Raw genomic sequence first — 27149 nt, 5'->3', positions numbered from 1 at the left:
AAAGTCCCACAAGTAGTAACATATGATTGGGGAGTGCAAATTTTGCCTTTGCCCCTGGGCGCATAACACCCTCACTGCGCCTCTGGATCAACCAAACGTCCATCTTGTCGCTGACAGTGGCCAATACCAGATGCCCCAGAGGGAGTGAACAGAAACAGGTAATGATCAAGAGATCCCTCTCCTATCATCCATTTCCAGACCTTGACAAACACAGGGTAGGAACAGAAATCCTACTCATCCTGGCTAATAAGTATTGGTGGACCTAGCCTCCATGAATCTATCTAGTTCTTTTTTGAACCCTGCTAAAGTCCTGGTCTTCACACCCCCCTCTGGCCAGCAGTTCCATAGGTTGACTCTGTGTTGCATGAAGAAAAACTTTCTTTTGTTTGTTTAAAACCTGCCACCTGTTAATTATATTTGGTGACCTCTAGATTTTATGTTATTGGAACAAGTAACTTTCCCATATTAACTTTTTTCTATGCCTGTCATGATTATATACACCTCTATCATATCCCCCTTTAGTGTCCTCTTTTCTAAGATTAAAAGTCCCAGTCTTTTTAATCTCTCTTCATATGGCGCCCATCCCAAACCCCTAATATTTTTTGTTGCCCTTTTCTGAACCTTTTCCAATGCCAATTATCCCTTTTTTGAGATGAGGTGACCACATCTGTATGCAGTATTCAAGATGTGGGCATATCATGGTTTTATATAGAGGCAATAAGATATTCTCTCTCCCTTTTTAAATGATTTCTAACATTCTATTTGCTTTTTTGACTGTTGCTGCAATTTGAGTGGATGTTTTTAGAGAACTATCCACAGTGACTCCAAGATCTCTCCCTTGAGTGGTTATAGCTAAATTGTAGGTATAGTTGGGATTATTTTTTCCAATGTGCGTTTACTTTGCATTTATCAACATTAAAATTCATTTGCCATTTTGCGGCCCATTCACCTAGTTTTGTGAGATCCTTTTGAAGTCTTTGCAGTCTGCTTTATTCTTAACTATCTTGAGCAGTTTAGTATGATCTGCAAATTTTGCCACCTCACTGTCCCTTTCTCCAGATCATTTATAAAAAGGCTAAATAGAAATGGTCCCAGTGTAGACCCCTGCAGGACACAACTAGTTAGTTACCCTTCTCCATTCTGAAAACTGACCATTTATTCCTACTCTTTGTTTCCTGTCTTCTAACCAGTTAACAGTCCATGAGTTGACCTTCCTTATTATCCCATGACAACTAACTTTCCTTAAGAGCCTTTTGTAAGGCTTGAAAGTAGGAATAAGAGATCTTCCGGAAAAGGGCTTTATTCCAGAGGATCGCGCCAGTCTAGACACTTTTTTCCGGCTTTTCCCCAAGCCGGAAAAAAAGCGGCGGACATGTTTATTTAAATCGCGCGGGGGATATTTAAATCCCCTGCGGATTTCCCTATTCTGATTTACCTGCTTTGCATGACTTTTCCGGAATTAGGGGCCAGTCTAGATGTAGCCTTGTAGATTAGTAAGGCACGATTTCCCTTTATCCATGTTGACGTTTTGAAACTGGACTGAGATTGTCCAACTCATTGTGCACACAGACTTGTGAGCCTTGCAGTATTGTCAGCCTCCAAGACCTTTGCCACGAGCAGCCTTGCAATTAGAGGAATAGAGTCAGCCTTCACCTGACTTTGAGATCTTCCAAGGGCAAATCCTCACTGACAAACTGCCTTCTCCACTCCCAGGTCCAGCCTTAGGGAGAATGTATTTTGGTGCCCCTGTCTGTGTGGGCATATCATTTCCATTGCCCCCGGTCCCTCTGGGTGTCCCCCACTGCATCTGGATTCCACGGGCTCCCCACCTTCCCGTCACCCCAATCACTGCCCTCCCTCCTATACTCCTATCCCCTGCTATACACCTGTCCCCTACCCCTAACATCTGCATCCCATTAGAAGGTTTGTATATTGTGATTTGTAATACGTTGCACTTATCTTTATTAAAATTTGTTGAGCTCAGACCAATTCTCCAATTTGTCAAGGATATTTTGAATTCTAATCCTGTACTCCAAATTGTTTGCAATTTTTGAGTCTTACATGCATTTTGTAAGTGTACTCTCTACTCCATCACATCCTTAATCAAAAATTGAAAAATACTGGGCCCAGGACAGACTCCAGTACAAAACTCTGTACATTTTTTCCCTCCTGGGTTCGCGCTAAAAGGACTCATCTATTCTGCCTGCCAAGGTAAGTCAGCACAATGTTTCTATATTTGTGTCCCTGAAAGCTTACCTCGCTCACTCATTCTCTCTCTCACTCATGGTATGTCTACATTGTATTACTCCTTTGAGAGAGAAATGCAAATGCAGACAAATGAAAATTGCAAATGAAGCATAGATTTGAATTTCCCACGCTTCATTTGCATAATCACTTTATGGTGCTCTTTTGAAAAAGTGCTATTTTGAAAGTGAAACTGCGGTCTAGAAGTGGTTATTTAGAAAAGGCTTTTTTGAAAGATCTTATACTCCTCAAAAAATAGCGTGGCCCTTTTAAGAAACATTTTGCTTTTGAGGCTTTTTGACCATAACAGGCTGCCGGTGGCTGCCCACCATCTTGCCTCCCTGCACCAGGCTGGACAGCTCCCCTGCAGAACCCGGTAAGCGCCCAGGATTTTCACGTCCTGGCTGGGAAAAAAAAATCTGAAAGTGCTGGACATTTTAGGTGTCCGATATTTTCTGAATTTTAAAAAAATTTTAACAGATAGGAAGCAAATATACCGAACTGCCTGGTGCAATACCTGGCAACCCCATCAATGTAACAAATACACAAATGGAGTTTTTAAAAAGGAATGTGAATATTTATGCTTAACTACATCTTTTTAATAATCATTCAGTGAATGACATGATATTTAGGTGCTTCCTGACAGAGGCAATGACATTAATAAAAATGTCTATGAGATAATGTTAATCCTAGGATAACAGATAGTGTCTGGAGGGTCAACATACAAATAAGACATCTATTCACTGTCCCGTGAATTACAAAACTTGGAAACAGAAAGCGCTATTAGATCATCCAAGCACAAAGGATTTTCCCAGAGCAGGATAGCTCCCTACAACTTTTTGTCTAGATTTTGTCCAGTCTAGTTTTAAAAGTCGCTAGAAATGGGCTTTCTGCCCCTGTCTTTGGAAGACAGTTTCACGGCTCCCTTCATCTCACTGTCAGGGATCTTTTCCTGATATTCAGGCTGTTTTCCCTTCCTTAATTTTACCCATTACTCCTATTGACCCCCAATGCATGACACTACATAGTCTTCATGTTTGGGGTTTACACTTTCAGATATTTGCATACTATTTTTGAGGGGTGAGGCCAGCATGTTTCCCCCTCCCCCCCATTAGTTAACAGACATTCAGAAATCAAACACAAATGTAGATGCTTCCATTTGTTACTTTTCTAAAAACACTCCAGAAATGGCAGTTTGCCAATGATAACTGCCATATTCTTCCCTGTGATATTGCTTCAAACATCAGAAAAGTTTTCAGTGATTGTAGTGTGTATGCCCCTGAAGCAGTACATCAATGTGTTGTTAAAGCAACCATCCATAGTCAAAACCATCCCCAAATGCTGGAGGCTGACTAGCCTTTTTAAGCATTATTTTACTACTGCCTCCAAACTTTACATCACGCACAAGAAAATGACCAGTCTATACAGGCAGTCCCCAGGTTACATGGATCCGACTTATATCGGATCCCTACTTACAAACGGGGTGAGGCAACCCCGCACTAGCTGCTTTCCCCCAGCAGACCAGGGAGACGCGGAGTGGCTTTTCTCAGCAGACACCTCAGCTTGAGAATAAAGGACTGAGGGAAGTGAGGTGTGGGAGAATAAAACTGAGCTCTGGAGAAATGTTTGGCTAGAGTTTCCCCTACAATATGTACCAGTTCTGACTTACATACAAATTCAACTTAAGAACAAACCTACAGTCCCTATCTTGTATGTAACCCGGGGACTGCCTGTAACTCAAATAGTTTGAGATACTGCCACAAGATGAACCAAGTTACAATATATTTCAAATGGTAAGGGAGAGATTTTGCTACCTTTTTATAAACCAACCACAATATCTGGAATTGAATGAAACCAGAGGTCTCAGTGCATTGACCCACAATATGATTATTCATGGCTCACCAAGAACACAGCACCTTCAGTCTATAGTAATTACTTTACATAGTCAAATTAAAAAAAAAGAAGAAAAATTATAGGCAACACCAATAAGGCTATCAAACTGCTCAGAAGGGATACAAAAAAAGGGGACTAGAATACAGAAAGTATGAACTGTGCACTTATTTTTTCTGTTTCCTAATACAAGAACAAGGGGAAGTTCAATGAAACTGAAAAGCAAAACATTTAAAACAGCAAAAAGGAAAAAATATTACTTGATGCATAATTAATCTGTGGAACTCCTTGCTATAAGATCTCACTGAAAGAAAGAACTTAGATTCAGAAAAGGAATAAATACTTCATGGAAGATAAGAACATTCATAATTAAACTGGATAAAATAAAATTATGTAAGAGACAGAAAGCTAATCTTGGTTCCATCAAAGCCAGTAATAATTTTGTAATAGCTTTCATGATTCACAGTATAATCAAGCAAAAACAAATGTGGTCAGAAAGAAATTATGGACCAGGTATTCAGTTGTGATGTGTCTTACACAGGCATCTGAAGCATCTATAGCTGGCCACTGGCTCAACTAATCTTCTACATCTTTTATATTGGCTCCTTTCTGCAACACCCTTCTTCTGGTAAAGGTCATATCCCAAGAACAGCTGCAATACATTTCTTACATTATGTTTCAAAACTGAATTGACAGTAAGGATCTGGAATTCTTCTGCTGTCAACTAGCAGTGAATATATATATATATATATATATATATATATATATATATATAGGCACAAGAGCTTGACTGATCTATCGGAAAGAGGCAGGAAGGAGAAGGGAAAGAGGGCATTTTTTAAGGAATTTTCCTTTCTGAAGCTTTATAGTCTCATTTTCATTATTTTTTGTGTGGTGGATTTCTTGTACATGTTAGTGTTTAGCTGCTTTTGCTGAAGGGAGCAAGAAGCTGAGATGGCATCATTGTTTCTGTGAAACAGCTTGAGCGAAGGAGACAGTCAGAGCAGATGGATTTTAGTAGCTGGTCAGGAGTAGAGGGATTTGCATAAATCACTCTACAGTTATTAAGAACTAGCAGCACAGCTCCCATCATGCAAATCAGACACCCACAATCTGAGTGCAGGGAACTGAATAACTCAGGGAGAGCATATAGTTCTGCTTCAGTAAGTGCACAGCATCCCTGCACTATGGCTGGAAGAGACAACCCTATTTCCATATGTTAAAATGCTTCACTGTAAATAAGCAGGCTCAGTGCCTGTTTTGCTAAGGAGTTAATTTCAAACTCATTCTCCCTCCCAAATGAATTTAGCTGAGACTATAGCAACAAAACTTTTTGTGGCTGGGGAAGCCTGACATACCAATATTGATCAAGCCTATATTTCCATTCTTCTGCCAACTGCAAAATGAGACATGTTTAACTCCATTTCTTTAAGGTTTAGCCACACAGAATGGGAACATGGCTATAAAGCATATTGTGTCCTGGATGCATGCTTAAAACTGCTCAGTTTATAGTTTACCCTTTCATGGCAAAGCTTTCATTCCATAATGAAATCCAGCAGAACAAATCCAGCTAAAGAACATAAGATTAAAAAAAAGCAACACTGAAACACAGAATTGAACCAGAGCCTTCCTTTCCCTTCCCAAAATCCAATCAAGAACAACCCAATATTATTATGTTTTTGGAAAAAATGCTGTAATGTAATTTCAGTCCACAATTTCCACAGTGGCTTTGAAAGGCCAGCTCTGCACCATCTGCCAGAGTCACACACTGCTAAATCTGTGAGCTCCATGGAATGGTGGAAGCAGATTATCAGGATGTCAGATATGAACTAAAATCAGTGAGTTTACACATGGAATCAGGCACTATTCCCTGTAAGTACAGCATAATTGGGTTCTTTATTCCTACTGTTATTATGCAGAGGTGATAGTCTCCTTGTTCTTGAGACTGGAACCAATTCTCCACTGTTAGCTTAATTTTTTTGACCTCCATAAAATCCTCAAAACAGCTCTTTTCCACTGGTGGTATTAGATAGGTGATGTTTGACTAGAGAAAATTTTGGAGACTAAATTTGGGGCAAACTACATACATTCTTTCAGAGAGGCTGAACCTTAGGTTAAGTAAATTCTAAGAATGCTTTTTTTTTTTTTTTTGCCACATCATCTTTCCGAAGCTGGTTTGGCCTAGAAACTTCAAGTATGGATTATGAAAAAGTTCTTGATTATAACCATCTCTCATAAGTTTATTTTCTAAGAACTGGGGTATGTATTATTGAAATTATATAACTTAAATAAAGAGATTTAGGAATGTACGATCCCAAAGAACTCCCTAGTTTTCCTACCACTACTCTTATGAAGCATGCCCAGGGTCTGACAGACTTTATGTGAATGTCAAAGGAAAGCCTGTGGTACCAAGTATCAGAGCCCAGGACAATTTATTTGGGCCAATGGAGTACAGGCTGAAGGGCTAAAAATAACAATGTAGGTATTCCCACTAGACTTGGGCTCAGCATCTGAAACCTGCAAAGTGGGTGGGTCTTAGAGCTCAGGCTCAAACTTGAGAGAAAATATCTACACTGTTATTTTCAGTCCTAAAAGTCCCAACTGAATAAGAGACCAACATACAGTGCAGCCTAATACAATGACCACCACGCACACTTGAGTTCTACTACTGCGGAGCTGAGATAGGCTCAAATTCAGGCCCTGATTCGGAACATTTCCACATTCAGGTTCTTTAGATACAGGCAGTCCCCGGGTTACGTACAAGATAGGGACTGTAGGTTTGTTCTTAAGTTGAATCTGTATGTAAGTCGGAACTGGCGTCAGCCGCTGCTGAAACTGATCAGTTTCAACCGCGGCTGAATCTGGATGCCAGTTCTGACTTACATACAGATTCAACTTAAGAAACCCAGGCGTCCCCAAGTCAGCTGCTGCTGAAACTGATCAGCGGCTGATTCCAGGAAGCCTGGGGCAGAGCAACTCTGCCTCGGGCTTCCTGTAGTCAGCCGCTGGTCAGTTTCAGCAGTGGCTGACTTGGGGACGCCTGGGGCAGAGCAGCTGGGGTGCTGCTGGGTTGCTCCAGTAGCACCGCTCCTCGGCGCTACTGGAGCAACCCAGCAGCACCCCAGCTGCTCTGCCCCAGGCGTCCTGATTCAGCCGCTGCTGAAACTGACCAGCAGCGGCTGAATCAGGACGCCTGGGGCAGAGCAGCTGGGGTGCTGCCGGGTTGGTCCGGAGCGGCGCTGCGGGACCAACCCGGCAGCCCCCAGCTGCTCTACCCCAGGGGTAGGCAAGAAAAGCCTGGTCTGCTGGGGGGGAGGGGGCACTAGCTGCACCCCCCCCCCCCCAGCAGACCAGGGAGACGGGGGTGGTGGGACAGCCCAAGTCCTCCACGGCTTTGCTCCGTCTCCCTGGTCTGCTGACCTGGGAGACGCGGAGCAAAGCCGCAGAGCATGCGGGCAGCGGGACAGTCCAGGCGTGCCGCGGCTGTCCCACTGCTGGCGTGCTCCGAGGCTTTGCTCCCCATATCCCTGGTCTGCTGGTCAGACCAGGGAGACGGGGAGCAAAGCCGCGGAACACGCCCGCAGCGGAACAGCCCAAGTGCGCCTGGGCTGTCCTGCTGCGGGCGTGCTCCAAGGCTTTGCTCCCTGTCTCCCTGCAGACCAGGGAGACGGAGAGCAAAGCCGCGGAGCACGCCCGCAGCGGGACAGCCCAGGCGCGCTTGAGCTGTCCCCCTGCAGGCGTGCTCCGCGGCTTTGCTCGGGTGTCCCTGGTCTGCTGGGGGGGTCCAGCGGCTTTGCTGGACCCCCCCAGCAGACCAGGGAGACCGGGAGAAGCTTTACTCGCCCCGGAGGACACGGGTGGCGACCAGCCGCCCGTGAGCTCTGGGGCGAGAAAAGCCCCGTTCGTAAGTGCGGATCCGACATAAGTCGGATCCGCGTAAGTCGGGGACTGCCTGTATAGGGAATTCATTCAGCCCATTTGAAAGAAGGGGGCCATTTGTGACTTTCAGACATGGGTTCACATTATTAACACCCAGCAAAGTTCAGACCTAGACTTGTTCTTATTCCCAGTTTTTGTCACACCATGTGACCTTAATAATATATTTCCATTATAGCTCCTGCATAACATTCTTTCCTGTGTGATAGCTACCCTCACTTTACAAGTGGGAAACCTTTAAATGAGAAAAAGACAGACCATGAAAAAACAAAATGTCTTCGCACCGTGCACCTTCACAACTGACAATACTGCAATGTATTTGAAATAATTAGAGTGGCAGGCTCTAGGACAGTGTTTCTCAACCAGTGGTATGAGTACCCTTAGTACTCAAGAGAAGTCTGGGGGGGTACGTCAACACAACTGAAATTTGGAGAAAACTGAATTTTTGTTGTAAGCTTTACAGCGTTTTATTATTTTGTACTTTTTACACCCAAAAAAGCCACTGCCTGCCCGGCTACAATTAAGTTTTTTAAACAAATGTGTTACAATGGTAGAAAAAAAATGTGTGTTTGAAAACTGTAGGTACTGGGGGTACTTATAATTTTTTAAAGGGTTACTTTATTTAAAAAAAAAAGGTTGAGAAACATTGTTCTAAGACACTGCATATTGAGGATTAGCTCATCACAGCTAGACCAGTGGGGTCTGATTTATCTCAAACCCAGAATGTAAAAGGGATTGATAGTGTTAGTTGGACGGGAACTAAGGGCAGAGATAAAAGACTCCCACAGGGGAAAGCCTTAAGAACATTTAAACTGAGAATAAAGCTTAGATTGTGGTTTCAAGAGCAAGAAAATGATTAAAGGTCTAGAGAACATGACCTATGAGGGAAGAGTGAGAGAATTGGGTTTGTTTAGTCTGAAAAGGAGAAGACAGAGGGGATGTCATGATAGCAGCTTTTCAAGTACCTAAGGAGGAGGGAGAAAAATTATTCTTAACTCCTCATGATAGCACAAGAAGTAATGGGCTCAAATTGCAGAAAGAGAGGTTTAGGTTAGATACTAGGAATAACTTCCTGTCAGAGTGGTCAAGCACTGGAATGAATTGCCTAGGGAGGCTGTGGAATCTCCATCACTGGAGATTTTTAAGAATAGGTTAGACCTGTGAAGGATGTTATAGAGATGGTGCTTGGTCCTGCCAAGAGGGCAGGAGACTGCTGTCATGGAGCACCATACCCTGCACCCCCATCCGCAGCGAGACATGACTCTCAGCTAGCAGGTAGAACAGGTTTATTGGTTCACAGAAATACAGCCTAAAACAGACTTGTCAGCACAAGAACCATAAGCAGCCAGTACTATCCATCTTGGCAAAAGGAGGGCCCAGAGCCAAGGCCCTGGGCCCCCTCCCTGTATCCTAAGCCAGCTAAGACTAACCCACACCCTCAGCAATCTGGTCCCATCCCTGCAGGCAGCCCGCCTCCTCCTTTGGCCAGCTTCCTGGGCAAAATGTGTCACCTGTTTGCAACCCCCACCTAAGCTCAGGTTACAAGACAGCCTGTGCCATGATGGCCTGGGGCAATCTCCCTCAATGAGTCATACCCAAAATTCCCATCCCCATCTAAATAGTAGTGCTGTGGCCAGGAAAACTGAGGCGCGTGCACGCGCACGCACACACACACACACACACACACACACACACACACACACGTGTTACTACAGAACAGTATAAGACAGTAGAAATTACATGCAACACAACAAGTAAACAGAGCAAATACATTCCCCACTTCATCACAATTGGACATGACGACCTCTTGAGGTCCCTTACCGTTCTACGATTCTGTTTTGTATTCTTGTTATTTAAGTGAACGATAAAGTCAAATCACAGAAAGGGGGTAAGTTTGGACCATATCCAAGCTGAATACATCCTGCTTAAAACAGGTGGAGAATCTATCAGCTGCCTATCCACAACATTTGTGTAACTTATTCAGAGACAATACAGCATCACCAGCACATAGCCCCTTATACTTCATAAAGATAGAAATGCCCACCACCACTCATATGAGATCTCTATCGCCTCGCATCAGTCGAGCCATATGGAAATAATAGTTGTTCTCGTTCATTTGTTGTTTTGGGGTGTAGAGGAGACGGTTTAGTGCAATTTCAAATTGAATTTCCTGGCTTTCAGAAATGCTACCTTAACTAAGTTGTTTGCCTGATAATTAAAAAACCCAAATCTGAATATGGATTGCATGCATCATTACATCCCTTGCAGTTATAAATCATTTTAATCAAATAAATGGCATATTGGAAAAAAATCATAAACCTTTATTAAAAGATAAAAAATTGGATAAAGAAAAAATGCTAATGCTAGGAGACATTTTATTAATTTTTAAAATTTAGTCCATCCCAATTATTACACCTAATTCAGCAGAATTTAATATAAATTGCACACATATTGGTAAAAATATCTTCTAGCTTCTTTTTTTACAATATTGTTACCATGTGCAGTCGTAAACAAGGGACATTTTAAAAACCCTTTTTCTGACCAGTATAGACACAGATTCAGAGTATAATGATGGACTAAATCCAAGCGTTTGCTCCAATAAGGGCTAACTGGTTAATGTATAATTGCAAAAGTGGATAGGACAAAGTTTGGGAGGAAAACAATGTCTATTTAGGAAGACACAAATGCAGAGAGACACCGAACTATATCAGGCCACACTGATAATAAGAGTAAAAAGTCTCAGCCTAGAGTTCTCAAATTTCTGTGGTATGAAGTGCTTCATTATCCTTGATCTTTGACAAATACAATAAATGTGTAAATGCTATAAATATTACAACTGAAGATTTCCCCTCAGGAAACTCGTTCTCTCCATCTCTGAAACATTCACTCTGGGATACTCTTTTTTTCCCTCTATATTTGTCAACCCCGGCACCCACTGAAGTCGATGGCTAAACTTCTGTTGCCTTGAAGGGGGCAGGTTCAAACTCGAGGGTTCGTCTAGACTACAGGCTTTTGTCGACAGAGTCTTTGTCGACAGATACTGTCGACAAAGCGTCTGTCGACAAAGAGCATCTAGACTACAGCCAGTTCTGTCGACAAAGCAAATCGCTTTGTCGACATGAGAGTGTAGACGCAAAGGACAGTGTAGATGCAATAATGCCTTCTGTTGACAGAACTCTGTCGACAAAAGGCGTTATTCCTTGTAGAATGAGGTTTACCACCGTCGACAAAACTGCTGAGTTCTGTCAACGTTATGTCGACAGAACTCGGCGGTAGTGTAGATTCAGGTATAGTTTTGTCGACAGAAGTCCACTTTTGTCGACAAAACCCTGTAGTCTAGACACACCCAGAAGGAATAAAAGGAAGTAAAAGTCAGCTGGTCTTTTCTGAGGCAGCCACCAAATAGACAAGCTTATCTTTTCTATTTAAGAGGGGAAATAGGACTCACTCCATGCCAAAAGAGCAAGAAAATGAAGAAATCAAGACAGCGTCAAGAAAGATATATGAACTTCAAAAATGCAATCAGAAATATGACAGAAACAAAGGCTGGCAGTGATGAAACCTCCAGCAGTGTAAAAAAGGGTGACCAACATGCAGGCACTATGTCTTAGGCCGCTTTGCCAAATGAGATTGTGGACATCATCTAGTTATCTTCCAAGGAAAATGAGGGAAGAGAAAATGCATAGCCATAAAATATGGGAAAGGGTAAAGTGCAGACCCAATAAGCAAGCTCCCGGCTTGCAATATGCTTCAAAAAGAATCAAAACAGCAAATATTTTAATGCTGCCTCATCTTTAAAGAAAGCACATACTTGCTTATTAGCAACTCAGTTAATTTAGAAGCAGTTAATTCTGAAATGTTTTCAAAATGTGAAGCTATCATTAATACACACTTACTGTTACAATATTACAGCCACTGTTAGTCTTCAGAAATGTGTATGAGCATGTTTTAAGAGTATTGCATAAAGCACCTATTTGTCTTGGTGCTATCCCCTAGGGAAATGTTTAACTGAAAGCTAAATGAAGGTGTGCATGTTTTATTTAATGCACTCCTTTAGGGCTGGCTTGGTACACCATTCATGCAAACATTCACACTGCACTGCACTAGACAGGACAGTGGAGCTCTTACAGGACCTGTCACTTCATGAAGTAAAAGCCAGATTTACTTGAATGTAAATGTAATTGCTAACAACCACTTTTGGATGGGAATAATATAGAGAATCTTAGGAGACGCCATAATTGCTTAAGGTAAAGTATGTAGGAAAGGAGCAGGGAAGCTCTTTTAAAAAAGGAAACGAAGTAAAATCTAAAGGATTTTAAGTGCAAGCATTCTGGCTTAAGAAATGCGTGTCTCATTTGAACATATGGGTCAAGATATTCAAAAGTGCGTGCCTAAAATTGGACTCCTTAGTTCACTGTCCACCTAGAAAGTGGTCGAATGTTCAAAAAGGTGAACACCTAATAGTTTCAATGAGACTGTTGGCTGCTGACTACTTTTGAAAATTAGTATCCTTGTTGCTTAAATATGTTATTAGGAGTCAAACTTTGGACACCCATTTTTGAAAACCATTCTATACAATGCATTCATAATTAAAGTAAAATACTTCAAGCAGCAAAAAATATAGCTAAGCAATCTAAAGCAAGTTTTCATATTTTTATAAAAAGATCCAAAAAATTCTGGAGTGGAGGGTGACCTTTAGAAAGACACTTTTAATGCTGTAAATAAATTCTAGTTTAAATAATGAACTTATCAGAGCATACTACAGGCAGTCCCCGAGTTACGCGGATCCGACATACTTACGAACGGGGCTTTTCTCGCCCCGGAGGACGCGGGCGGTGGGGCCGCACAGACGCGCCGCGGTCCCGCCGCCCACGTCCTCCGGGGCAAGAAAAGCTGCTCCGCGTCTCCCTGGTCTGCTGGGGGGGTGGGGACCCAGGAGGCGGAGGAACCGGGTGGCGGCACTGCAGCGCGTCTCGGTCCCGCCGCCCGCGTCTCCATGGTCTGCTGGGGGGAGGGGTGCAGCTAGTGCGCTGCCCCTCCCCCAGCAGACCAGGCTTTTCTTGTGGACGCCTGTGGTAGAGCAGCTGGGGCGCTGCTGGTTGGTCCTGCAGCGCTGCTCCTCGGCGCTACTGGACCAACCCAGCAGCACCCCAGCTGCTCTACCACAGGCGTCCCCAAGTCAGCCGCTGCTGAAACTGACCAGCGGCTGACTACAGGAAGCCCGAGGCAGAGTTGCTCTGTCCCGGGCTTCCTGGGATCAGCCGCTGATCAGTTTCAGCAGCTGCTGACTTGGGGACACCTGGGGTAGAGCAGCTGGGGTGCTGCCAGGTTGGTCCCCGCAGTGCCGAGGTGCGGTGCTGTGGGGACCTACCCAGCAGCGCCCCAGCTGCTCTGTCCCAGGCGTCCAGATTCAGCCGCTGTTGAAACTGATCAGCGGCTGATTCCAGGAAGCCCGGGGCAGAGAAACTCTGCTTCGGGCTTCCTGTAGTCAGCCGCTGGTCAGTTTCAGCAGCGGCTGAATCTGGACGCCAGTTCCGACTTAAGTACAAATTCAACTTAAGTACAAACCTACAGTCCCTATCTTGTACGTAACCCGGGGACTGCCTGTAATTCCTTAGGGTATGTCTACACTACCCTCCTAATTTGAACTAGGAGGGTAATGTAGGCATACCGCACTTGCTCGTGGAATGAGGAGTACAGCTAGTTCGGATTAGGAAGCCTAATCCGAACTAGCTACTCCGTGCCGCGTGTAGCCGCGCGGCACGGGGTTCGAACTAGCTGGGATTTAAAAATGGCGGCGCCCGGCTTATGCAAATGAAGCCCGGGAAATTCAAATCCCGGGCTTCATTTGCAAGTGCGGTATGCCTACATTACCCCGCTAGTTCGAACTAGCGGGGTAGTGTAGACATACCCTTAAGAACCACAAAATATTTGAAACCTAGAATTATAAAGTGAGGGTTCCACAAACAATTTTAGCTCTAGCTATGTAGTATGTGTCATTCCAGATGATTGCTTTTCACTTTACACTTACCAAGCTACTCATACACACTTCCAGTATTGTCCTTTCAGCTATCATGATATAAAAGCAGAAAAGATATTGAAGAAAAAAGATTTAGCGCATACCCTTAATATTTGAGTAACCTGATTTTCATTCTGGTTCATAGTGGAAATATTATATCAACTACACATTTATCAGTCACTACGGTGTACAATCTATACAGATATAGAAGCCACCATCACATCAATGCTTTGTCTTCACTACAGAATTAATTCTGGCTCTCACATGGATTTTAACCCAATACAGGCAGTCCCCGACTTACGTCGGATCCACACTTACGAACGGGGCTTTCTCGCCCCGGAGGTCGAGGTGGCGGGTTGCTGCCTGCGAGCTCCGGGGCAAGAAAGCCCCGTTCGTAAGCTGCTCCCGGTGCCCCTGGTCTGCTGGAGACCGTCTCCAGCAGACCAGGGGCACCGGGACTGAAGCCGCAGCAGCAGCGGGTTCCCGGGCTTCTGAGGCTTTGCCAGAGCAAAGCCTCAGAAGCGCGGGAACCCGCCGCTGCTGCGGCTTCGCTCCCGGTGCCTGTGGTCTGCTGGGGACGGTCCCCAGCAGACCACAGGCACCGGGACTGAAGCCGCAGCTGCGGCGGGGTCCCTCGCCTCTGAGACTTTGCCAGAGCAAAGCCTCAGAGGCGCAGCACCCCGCTGCCGCTGCGGTTCTGCTCCCCGTGTCCCTGGTCTGCTGGGGGGGGGGGGCGCAGCTAGTGTGCCCCCCCCCCAGCAGACCAGGCTTTTGTTTTGGACCCTGGGGCAGAGCAGCTGGGGTGCTGCCGATTGGTCCTGCAGCGCCGCTCTGGGCACTACTGGACCAACCCGGCAGCACCCCAGCTGCTCTTCCCCAGGTCCTGATTCAGCCGCTGCTGGTCAGTTTCAGCAGTGGCTGAATCAGGACGCCTGGGGCATAGCAGCTGGGGTGCTGCTGGGTTGGTCCAGTAGCGCCCAGGAGCGAGGAGCGGTGCTACTGGAGCAACCCAGCAGCACCCCAGCTGCTCTGCCCCAGGCGTCCCCAAGTCAGCCGCTGCTGAAACTGACCAGCGCTGACTACAGGAAGACCGAGGCAGAGTTGCTCTGCCCCGGGCTTCCTGGGATCAGCCGCTGATCAGTTTCAGCAGCAGCTGACTTGGGGAGCTTGGGGTTCTTAAGTTGAATCTGTATGCAAGTCAGAACTGGCGGTCAGTTTCAGCAGCGGCTGAATCTGGACGCTAGTTCCGACTTACATACAGATTCAACTTAAGAACAAACCTACAGTCCCTATCTTGTACGTAACCCGGGGACTGCCTGTACTCAAAACCATTCATACATAAAAACTCCGAACTGGTTTGGAGTAGGGATCTAACAGTGTAGTCGATTAACTGATAAGCAAACGCTTATAGATTAATGCTACAGACTACATGAATTCTTCCCCCCACCGTTGCCAGTAAATTTTTTAGCAGGCTGGCCAGCAGTCCGGCTCAGTTCTGGCTTGCACAGGGTCCAGAACTTACTCCTGCTGCGGCTTTGTGTTTAAAGTGTATTAGGAGACAGACCGGCAGGCAGCACAGCTCAGTTCCAGCTCGTGCTGAGTCCTGGAGCTCAGATCCATCTTAGATCTGCCCTTATAGGAGGCAGCAACACTGGGCAACAGGCAGCCAGTCCACAAAGGGAGCTGGTTTTTAAACTGACTCCCCTCATGGATCAGCTCCTGCCTGACAACCTGCATTGCTGTCTCTGATACAGTGGCTGCCAGCACCCTTCCCTCCCCTTGGGACTATAGGGGGTAGGGCAAGTAACCGATAAGAATTCATGAGGTTACTCAACTATTCAATTAACCGATATTTAACATCCCTAGTTTGGAGATGCTTTAAACTCAAGCTAGCTGGCCTGGCTCTGGGTCTAGATTAGAGTCCAAGCTCTGGTATCTCATCCGCTTTGCAGTGCAGATGCTTAATTGAGGTCCTAACAGTCCTGTAATGCTTTCCACTATTCCCTTAGTACTCTAATCTGGGGTGAATCACTATAGAAACTCAGAACAAAAAGAAAGCCTCTGCCTCAAGAAGCTTTCTAAGGACCTACTCCTTCTCCTGCACTAGAAGTCATCTACTAGTATATATACACTGAAAAGAGGTTTAAATCCCCTATTCCAGGTAACCTGCTCTACTTCTACCCAGCATTTGAACAGCAATGCTATCTGGGAGTTACTTCTCCTAGCTTCTTGCCAGCTGACTAGAGGCTGACACCAAGGTTTTGGGTGGGCATCTGGTGTGAGGTCACTCAGCAGCATGATTTGGGAACACGTCAGAAATCGATACATCTACAAGAACATCTCCAAAAGCCTGACAAAGGAGAGGATTTGCTAGATGAAAATTCAGTGCAGGTGAGGAATCAAAAACCTGAAAGGTGCTTGCCACAAGGCAAAAGGTGCCAATGAGAGCAACTCACTGAGAGGCTTTGGAGACTGGACAGTGTAATTCTCACTAATCAACGGGGGATAGAGGAACTAGAGAAGCCAGGCCAGACTTTCCTGCACATCAGACAAAGACAGAGACTTATTAGCAGGTCTAATCAAGTTGAAGGTGTTACACTTTTTTTAACATTAGTTGTAAGTGGAGATTTGAATAGAGTTTAGCTAGCTTGACTGAATTAATTGCATTGGGAAAAGCGCCAGTTTTTTCAGTTCTAGACAAGCCCTGAATCAACCAGGAAGCCTTCCAGCAAAAAGCAGAAAGATGAGACTTGGCACTCCTGATCCTAAGGTAAACAAGTAGGAGGAACAGGCCTCTACTTTTCAATCCATCTTAAAACAACATAAAACAAATAAACAGCACAGAGCAATTTTTTCACTTTGCTGGCCACCTGCATTATGATTTTCCCAACTGTGAAATTTTGTTTTTAATTTTTCAACTTATAGTCAAACATTATTTTAATAAGGCTGTAAATTAAGCTACATCCATCTTAACTGCATCATCAATCACTTCATATAATGCATGTACACCGTGATGGTTCTTTAAAGACAGTATGTCATTTTTCATAGGCATTGACCACGGGAGCCTTAATCCTTGTGTCCTGGCCAATTTCTTATTTGGGTAGATTACATTCCCACTAAGTGCGTCTAGACTGGCAAGATTTTGCAAACTAGCCAGCAGTCTACACTGGCCGCTTGAATTTGCGCAAGAGCACTGACTTTGTAATGTACAAAATCAGTGCTTCTTGCGCAAATACTTTCACGCTCCCGCTCGGGAAAAAGCCTTCTTGCGCAAGAATACCTGCTCAAGAGGGCCAGTGTAGACAGGGAAAAACTGTTTTGTGCAAAAAAGCCCCGGATGGCTAAAATGGCGATCGGGGCTTTCTTGCGCAAAATCGCGTCTAGACTGGCCATGGATGCTTTTGCGCAAAAGCATCCGTACCAATCTAGATGCGCTTTTGCAGAAATACTTTTAACAGAAAAACTTTTCTGTTAAAAGTATTTCCGCAAAATCATGCCAGTCTAGATGCAGCCACTGTGTACAATTGATCCCACATTTGAAACTGAATATTACATTACTCTTATTTCTGGCATTTTTCTAAACTGCTATGTTGTGATGTTATATGCTGTGTGGAGCACAGTAGGAATCTACGCTCTAGATAAACCACTCTAGAAGCAGTGTAATCTAATGGATTCAGCATAGGGTTAAAGGTCAGGAAATCTCAAACTCATTGTGAGACGTGAATGCTCAGGACTTCCCAAACTGAGGCCCAATCTGAGTCTTGTGTGAATTGAGGATGAAGTAGGGGTTGAGTCCAGTTCCTAGTGGGCAGCTGACTATTCCTCACCAAACATGATCATCACTGGCACTATATGCTGGCAGCCTCAACAAAAGCCATGAACTATGTTCCCTGTAAACTCTGCGCTTGTACAGCCACTCAGGAGAGATTCAGGTGCTGCCAAGCCGATTATCACAGCACCCATAGCTAGGTTTTTTGTTTTTTACTGGTGGTGCACATTCACACATGCCTCGGTGCACATAAATTATTCCACACATGAATGGAAAAGATTAGAGGGAACATTGGTCCTGCATGGACTGAGATACACTGATTGTGAAGAGGACACACTGCTGTTATGACTGCTTGGGTAGTGAGGGGAGGATGTGGTCTCCAGGGTTCTAATTCTGGCATCTTTCAGCAGCTGCTCACTGTGGCTTAGAGACCCAACAGGAAAAGGTATAGGCAGTGTGGGGGAAGAAGAAAGTCTCTCACCTTGGCAGGCTCTTTCATCATTAGTAGGTTGGTAGCCAGGCCTGCAGGTGCATCTCCCAATGGCCACCATCCACTCGCCTTCCCCATTGCAGTGCAGCTTGACACCAGAGGACCCAGCTGTACTTGCCTCCTCTGAATCTGCCACACAGGTCCCCATAGCCTCCACCAGTGAGGTCCTCTCTCCACCAGCAAAGGTCTCAGGGAAGGAGGCAAACCCCCTCACCACAGCTGGGCACTTGTAGAAGAAGACTTGCACAGCCACCAGTGACATACAGGCCCCTGAGTCCTGGAAGGCCAGATAGAAGCCACGCTGGATGAGTGGTCCAAAGCTGCGCACCTTCACATTCATCTTCACCACCTTCCCGGTGCTGTCTACCTGAGAGAAGCTTTCGTCGGCTGCAATAGTGTCCACCTTGGTCCAGGGCCCCTCACGCCACTCAGGCAGGTCCTGCGTAGCCATGTCACTTTCTGCCTGATGGTAATAGAGAGTGAAGGTCTCCTTGCAGGAAGAAGCCACGGTTCGCATGCTGGCACAGTCTCGCACTGAGAAGCGGAGGCGGACGTGAACTCGGTGAGCACCATGCCGCTCTATGAAGTGAGTGCGCAGCCAATTATTTTGGCCTGGCTCAGCCACATTGCAGACTTCAAAGGTTCGGATCAGATGCTTCTTATCATCCAGGACACTCACCTCATCCCACTGTAGTGAATTGGTAGTGGAGAGAGAGGTGGAGAAGATGTTAGAGGGGTTTCAAAACTGGGATACAATCATCTCTGGGACCAGAATTCACTACCTTTGCAACAGGCTGCTTCTATTTGAGCCTGCTACTTGCCCCTTAGGCAAACAGTGCTGCGCCCATATTGGGACGTGGGCTGATGCCAACAGAACTCAGGGCAGAGGGTGATGCACTGTTAAGAGGGGCTGTCCTGCAGAGGAGATGTGAAACACAGCTCAGTTCACTCCTATGTTGAGCAGGGAGTACCTCAGGCTGGCTTTGCTGGAAAGTACTGGGGGGAAATGGGATGCTGCAGTGCAGCAGTTGCTTCAAGACCGAGAGGAGACACACATAACAGACAGAGTTAGCACAAAACAGACAGAACATCCTTTGGAGAACATCCTTCTTACACTCGGCTCTGACTCAACTGTGCTGTCCTGAGAAAGCTGAAGATTTCATGAGTACTTCTGAAGGGGGAAAAACATCCAGAGAGTTGAAAATGAATCTAACATTGTACCCCTAGTATTCCCCTCTCTCAGACAGAAGCTTCTAATCTCTTTGCCTATGTGGCCCAGTGTCTGACTCAGCTCACTGTAAACCACTTCGGATACTCCATATTCAAGAAAGCTGGAAAAGAAACCTATAATGTTCCACCCCCACTTCCGCTTGGCTTTGTAAGCCTTCCTTACAGGTGGTGGGAAAGAGGGAAACGGAAAGAGAACACTTACCCCATCAGGAGGTTGAGTGGTCCAACCAATTTCTGAGGTCTCTCCTGTTGTATCCAGAAGTATTTCTGTTAAAAAAAAAATCCTTTGTGCTTTTCCAAACACCAGCTACTCCAGCTCAATATGTTCCCTACAAGACTCCTTCCTGAATCTCAGTCCCATGCACCTCACTTGCAGAGAAATCTGTGTTCTGAGATAATGACTGGCCTCATCCAGAAGTCAGAATTCTGATCCCAGCTTTCCCTATGATCTAGGGAAAGGTTTGCAAATCAGTGACTCGGTGAATTAGGGAACTAGGGAATTCAGCTTGTTCCAGCAGGTAAAGCACCAGATGGAAACCTTGTGTTTTAGCCCCAGCTCTGCCAGTACTGTTGAATGATTCTGGTCAAGTCTCTAACGACCTATTGATTTCCCTAGGAGTCCAGTATACTCAGAACCTCCAAGGATCAAGCCTTACTCAAGCTAGGGATGTAAAGTCCTGTTTAATTAGTTGACTGCCTAAACTTTATGTTAATCGATTACATGTGGGGGAGGGAGCCGCTACAGCCAGGGACAGTGAGCCTCCCCACAGTGAGCAGGGACTGTTCCAGCCAGGCTGGAGCATCTCCCCACCACAGTGGGCCCCGCAGGAGATTCCACCAATCCAGCCCTCACCAATCTAACCAGTAAGCCTCCTCCATTAAGGGTAAGGGGGTATGTCTACACTACCACCCTAGTTCAAACTAGGGTGGTTAATGTAGGCAACCGGAGTTGCAAATGAAGCCCGGGATTTGAATTTCCCGGGCTTCATTTGCATATTGCCGGGCGCCGCCATTTTTAAATGTCCGCTAGTTCGGACTCCGTGCCGCGCGGCTATACACGGCACGAACTAGGTAGTTCGGATTAGGCTTCCTATTCCGAACTACCGGTACACCTCGTTCTACGAGGAGTAACGGTAGTTCGGAATAGGAAGCCTAATCCCAACTACCTAGTTCGTGCCGCATGTAGCCGCGGGCACAGAGTCCGAACTAGCGGACATTTAAGAATGGCGGCGCCCGGCAACATGCAAATGAAGCCCGGGAAATTCAAATCCCGGGCTTCATTTGCAACTCCAGTTGCCTACATTAACCACCCTAGTTCGAACTAGGGTGGTAGTGTAGACATACCCAGGCTTACCAATTAACCTTTCACACCCCTAATCCAAGCAACCATTTTACATTTTCCTAAATAATTTTAATATTGGTGGAAGATGCCAGGCTTCATTGCCTTTGGAAATTAATGTCCTCTGTTTAGACCCAAAGCAGTGTAGCAATGACTGCAGCAGCACAAGGTACACACAAAAACAATGGCCCACCAATGTACCTTTTTTCTGAGACCAATACAAAAGGTTGGGGGTTGAAGGTCAGTGTATCAAATGTATACATATATTTTTTGCAAGTCAACAATACTCTGAAGTCCTGGAATTTAAAACTTGATTTGCTTGTTTCTTACTGATTCTTTCATTTTCTTGTCTATAAAAATTAGAAAATACCATTTAAAAAACATAATGAAATAATTTTAAAGATGAGATCATTCCAAGCCTTTATGGTGGGAGGGGGGGAGCCCAAGGAGGGCACAACAGCAGTACCCATGCTCCAGGGGACACAGGGATTTACTCCTTTTGTGTGTTCATAAGGATGCACACCACACCAAAGAAGGTAAGGAGGTAGCAGGACCTCATCCCTCCTCCAAGAGGCATAATCCTTCCCCAAGCCACCTCTGGGATGCTGTAGCTATGCACCATGTGATGCCATACTTGTCTGTGCCATTCTGGCACTAGGGTTGCACTTTGATATATCTTTGCTTCATCAGCACATTTCTGGGACATGGCTTCATTCTGATAGCATAACCAATGGGATTATTTTTGTTAAACAAAGAATATTTTCTAAATCAGATTTGAGTCATTCTCTCTACATAAGTCTATGCAAATACAGAGCATGAAAATCTGAAAATAGAGGAAGGAAGGAAGGAAGGAAGGAAGGAAGGAAGGAAGGAAGGAAGGAAGGAAGGAAGGAAGGAAGGAAGGAAGGAAATCTCTTGTTCAGCTGCCTTAGCTCTGGGCTGCTGGCAGGCAGTATATTCCCCAGATGGCATCTCTCCAGCTACCCAGGTAATCTTTATCGAGCACATGAATATTTCATGGACTAACAGATAACATGCTGCCTGGAGCTGACATGGCTCTCCCTCCAATGGTGAATATTTTAAAAAGCCAAGATGCATTAGAAACAGACAAGAATGCACATGCACAGCACATGTGGAGAACAAGGCCCTCCAATACCATAATTCTGATGGATTCAAAGGTATGCAGCAAGAGTGCTGGACTTGTACAAACACAGCACTGTTTCTTCTCCTCCTTCTCAATGGCTGGATGTCCAGTGGTCCTGCTACGCCTGTGACCCTGCCACACTTAGACCTGTGACCTACTTCATCCAGAGTCCTGCCTTCCACCAAAACAGATCACACTCTACTGCTCTGTTTAGTCCAGTATCCCAGCACTGCAAGAAAGTAGATCCTGCTAGGAATCCAGCCTTCTACCGTATTAAATCAGACTAACAACTGTCTAGTGAAATATCCTAACTAGTGCAGTATCCCTGCCAGATCACATCACTTGATCCTTTTAGGGTGTGTTTACACAGCAGGGCTTAACTTGAAATAAGCTATGCAAGAGCTACATCAATTGTGTAGCTTATTTCAAAATAGCTTATTTTGAAATTGGGAGTGTCTATCTATCTATTAGTCCTTTGGGCTCCTAATGGAGAATAGGGCCTCCACAATTCTTACGATAGTCTTCATTTGATCCCACGTTAAGCCAGCTGCTTTTACTTCATCCAGGCAGCTTTGTCACCTTGTTGGTTTGGGACGTCCCTTTTTCCTCTTTCCCTTTGGATTCCATTCTAACGCTTGTCCCATGATATGTTCCTCACAGTCCTTACGCAGGATGTGACCTGCCCATCACCGTTTTCTCTTCTTAATCTGGACCTTCATTGGTTTCTGATTTGTTTTGGTCGACAAGGTTTCATTTGGCATTCTATTGTACCACTTTAGCTGGAGAATGTGTCTAAGGCATTTATTGACAAACGTCTGAATTTTCTTAGGGTTGCTCTGGACAACACGCTATACCTCCAGCACTTATTTTGAAGTAGAGCACTCTTCCTCTGACTTCCCTTACTCCTCATACAATGACAGTTAGAGGAATCAGAGTAAATAGTCCTCCAGCTTGACAGTATTTTGACACTATTTCAAAATAATTGCCTACTGTGTAGACATGGGCTAAGTTATTTCAAAATAAAGCTAGTTATTTTACAATAATGTTGAGGTATAGATATACCTTTAGCCTTGTACCCCCTCTGTGGCAGGGGTCAACACAGAATATTTTAGCAAAAGACAAAAGTTCCTCATACAGCTTCCAGTCAACTAAGCAACATTATACACGGGGTTAAAATCCCTCCTTGATCTGTTAAGCAATCTTAAACCTTGTAACCTAAGATTTGATCCATCTTGCTCGTCAGTCTGTCTCACCCCCTCACCACATAGCTTCCTACATCTCCCAGATGGGAGGGGGTGGGGATGGAAGTTCCTATTAAGGTCCCTGATTCCCCCATTGTGTAGAGGGGCATGTAAAGTGGATTTAGTTGATTTATTTGTGTGAAAGTAAAAAAGCTGCTAGATTAACCTTATTTCCTCTCAATACCTCATGTTGCTCATTCCCTCCCATATTTTCCTCTTGTAAGTCTCTTCTCTTTGCATACTCCCTTCTACAGAGTTCACTGCCCTGCCCCCTCAATCTTTCTGTCTATCACTCCCCCCAAAATAACCTCATCCTTCCCCCATTATGGCTTCCTGTAGGGCCCTCCCACAAAATCCCAAATCTACTATATATTTTGAAGAGCTCAGGGGTTTTTTTGTGGATTTGTTTGTGCAAAATAAAGTCATACTTCACAATTACTTACAGATACCAAATTTGCATAATCAAACCTTCCACTTAAATTAGCTTAATGTATTACCTTTTACATTGGAATATATTGGGTGAAAGGTTTAAATACAGTAGACTTCCGATAATCTGGCACCTTTGGGACCTAGGTGGTGCTGGATTATCAAATATGCCAGAGTATCGGGAGGTACTCTGGCGGGGAGCTGTGACGGGTCTTCAGAGACCTGCACCGCATCCGGGGGGTGGGCAGGGAACAGCGCAGCAAGGGGCAAACCCTCCGCCGTTCTGCAGGACGGCAGGAGAAGCCCTGCACCGCCACCGACAGTTTCCAGGAGGGGAGCATGCTCCTCACCCCCCAGACTGCAGTAGTTATCGCCGAGCAGGGGGGTGAGCAGCGGCGCTGCGGGAGCAACCCAGCAGCACCCCAGCTGCTCTGTTCTGCTGCTTCCCCAAGTCCGCCGCTGCCAAAACTGACGAGTGGCGGACAAGCGGCGGAGCAGAGCAGCTGGGGTGCTGCCGCATTGGTCCCGCAGTGCCGCCCCTCACCCCCCTGCTTGGCGCCCGGTAGCACCCCAGCCGCTCTGCTCTGCCCCGCCGCTTCCCCAAGTCCGCTACCGAAACTGACTAGCAGCGGACTTGGGGAAGCGGTGGAGCAGAGCGGCTGGGGTGCTGCCGGGTGCTGAGCAGGGGGCTGAGGGGCGGCGCCGCGGGACCAACCAGGCAGCACCCCAGCTGCTCTGCTCTGCCACTTGTCCGCCGCTCGTCAGTTTCAGCAGCGGCAGTGGCGGACTTGGGGAAGGGGATGAAACTGATGAGCGGCAGACAAGCGGCGGAGCAGAGCAGCTGGGTACTGCTGGATTGGTCCCACAGCGCCACCCCTCACCCCCCTGCTCGGCGATAACTACTGCAGTCTTCCCCCGCCTTCCTGAAAAACAGTGGAGGGTTCGCCCCTCACCACGCAGTTCCCTGCCAGCAGCTCCAATTGTCTGGCTGGCCGAAGCACTTCCAGGTTCCAGTTGGTCCAGACTATCGGGAGTGCCGGACCACTGGATGCCGGACAACTGGAGTTTTACTGAAATTACTTTTGTTTTTCATCCGAAAAAAGTCTTGACTATTATGATTAGCGTTCAGAATAAATATTTGTTAACAAGAGTCACCTATTCAACTGTTATTTTAGTGCAAATAAAATGTTATCATTACAAATCACAAAATAATTTAAATTAGTTACAGAAAGCATAATGGAAGCTTTACAAGTTTCTGATTCAAATGTACCATGTATAGTAATTATTCAATACAATGAATCATGTTTGAATTTGAAATCCTACAAATTTAAAACTGTTCTTCTACTTCCCTTTTGTAAAAGCACATTAGTAAAAATTCGATTACATATATTTAATTTCTTGAACTTTTCTATAAGTATAATCTATGCAAAATGAGTTTGCCCAGTCAACAACAGGCCTAACCTGCCAGTTAATAAATAATTCTATCCACACAATCCTCAAAATGTTGGTCAAAGACACCAATCCTACCCAAACCCAACATATTAAAAACAAATGAAATCATGCCAAGCCAAACAGGGAAACCAAAATGTAAAAAACTACATTCACACCCAGCACAGTGACCAGAATGAAAGATGTGCCATCTTAAAACTGCCTGTTCTATTGTGCATTGCAAAACAATCTCATAATCATATCATAGAGCTGTTTCTACAGCCTTAGATATACCTGTGTTGCATCTTTTAATACTGTTTCTTTATGAAATGCTCTCTTTAATTTCATTCTCTTCATTATCTATCATATCTTTTGAGAGCTGCTAAGTAGCTAAATCTTCCATTGCCTTCTGGAAACCAATCAGCTTTTAGGATTGTGCTCTTACACATTTTAAATGTTGAACTCTCATCTCTTCAGGATAGGGATTTTAATAATTCTCTCAGCAGGAATTCACATTCAACAGGATATTTTGAGTTCCCTTGATATACTTCTGAGCAGTAATTTATTATTGTAAGATCTTGCAGTCTGTTGCCTTGCAGAAATAAGTTTATAGAACAGCATTAACACTGCAATTTTATGATTTCTTGTTTACAACGTCTTATATAGCAGGGGAATTAATTTGTATTTTTCAGATGACCTATATTCCAACTGTCATAATAAAGTTAAAATATTGCTTTCTCTTGTACTGGATCTCTCTCTCTCTCTCTCTCTCTCTCTCTCTCTCTTTTTATTTTTTACAAACTCTGTTTTATGTATTTAAGTTGTCATAAGAAAAATGATGGTTAAAAATATGTAGATACCATAATTCAGCTTTAAAAAGTTTATAAATACTTCCAGTTCTCAAAAATCATGTGGAACATTGAAATAAGACAAGAAAAACTTAAAAAACAACAAATAGTCTAGTAGCACCGTAAAGACTAACAAAACAGGTTGATGGTAACATGAGCTTTCATGGGCACAACCCACTTCTTCAAATGACAGGTGTGTTGGCTGTCCAGGTAGCAGTGACTGAATCATATCATATATATAGTAGCCCATTGTCTGTGCGTCTGTAACGCTGATGTGCACAGCCACGCCCCCTGGCCGTGTACGTCAGCACCCCGCCCCCCTTCCCCTCCCTCCATGACATGCAGCGCTGCTCAGTTGGGCCCCGGTGGGGGAGCAAGCAGTGGCAAGTGGCTGTTTGGGGTCCTCGCTCCCCATGTTTGGGAAGTGCGGACCCCAAACGGCTGCTTGCTGGGCCCCGGCGGGAGCGCCGCTCACCTGGGCCCCGGGTGGCAAGCAGCCGTTTGGGGTCTGCACTCCCCAAACGGCCGCTTGCCGCTGCTTGCTCCCCCGCCGGGGCCCAGCTGAGTATGCCATGGAGGGAGGGGAAGGGAGCAGGGCGCCATGGAGGGAGGGGAAGGGAGCAGGGTGCCATGGAGGGAGGGGAAGGGGGGCGGGGCTGGCCGGAAGGGGGACGGGAAGCAGAGCTGGGGAGGAATTGGGGGCTGTGGGGCTGGAGGGGAGGATGGGGGGGCCCGGAAGAAGAGGGGCAAGAAGCAGCGCTGGCGGGGAAGGGGTTGTCCGGGGGCCGTGGGGCTGGCTGACAGGAAGAGGGAGCGGGAAGCAGAGCTGGAGGGAGGATCAGGGGCCATGGGGCTGGACAGGAGGGGGGGGACAGAGAAAGGGGGGGCGGGAAGCAGACCTGGTGAGGGAGGGGGTGCAGCCACTGGCCACAGCCAGAGTCCCTCTGGCCACGCCCCCGGCAGGTGCTCCCTTTACTTGCCAGCAGAAGCCGGGCGGGGGTGGGGCTGGGAGCAACTCCCCCCGCCAGGCTTCTGCTTGCAACCAGAGGCTCCCAGCTGGGAGGTGGGCCACGACTGGTGCTGGGAGTCTCTGGTCCCGTGCAAAAGCCGGGTTGGGGGGTGACTGGGAATCCCGGCCCTCGCCC

General features: G+C 45.7%; 1 protein-coding gene across 7 annotated transcripts in view; it reads right to left on the bottom strand.

The window, feature by feature from the left end:
* Positions 1-27149, bottom strand: part of EPHB6 (EPH receptor B6) — a 146804-nt gene that overhangs the window by 64982 nt on the left and 54673 nt on the right. For 6 of the 7 annotated variants that reach the window (XM_006111844.4, XM_014575691.3, XM_006111846.4 and 3 more), the window contains 2 exons: positions 19781-19845; positions 18340-19036 (listed from right to left, as the gene is read on the bottom strand). The exons of the other annotated variant lie outside the window; for it this stretch is intronic. In XM_006111844.4, the coding sequence (XP_006111906.2) occupies positions 18340-19036; positions 19781-19845 (762 nt within the window). The remainder of the gene's footprint in view (positions 1-18339; positions 19037-19780; positions 19846-27149) is intronic. 7 annotated transcript variants of the gene reach the window in all.

The sequence above is a fragment of the Pelodiscus sinensis genome, chromosome 1 (genome assembly GCF_049634645.1).
Source record: "Pelodiscus sinensis isolate JC-2024 chromosome 1, ASM4963464v1, whole genome shotgun sequence".
Lineage (NCBI taxonomy): Eukaryota > Metazoa > Chordata > Testudines > Trionychidae > Pelodiscus > Pelodiscus sinensis.
This window is presented reverse-complemented; position numbering and strand designations above follow the sequence as displayed.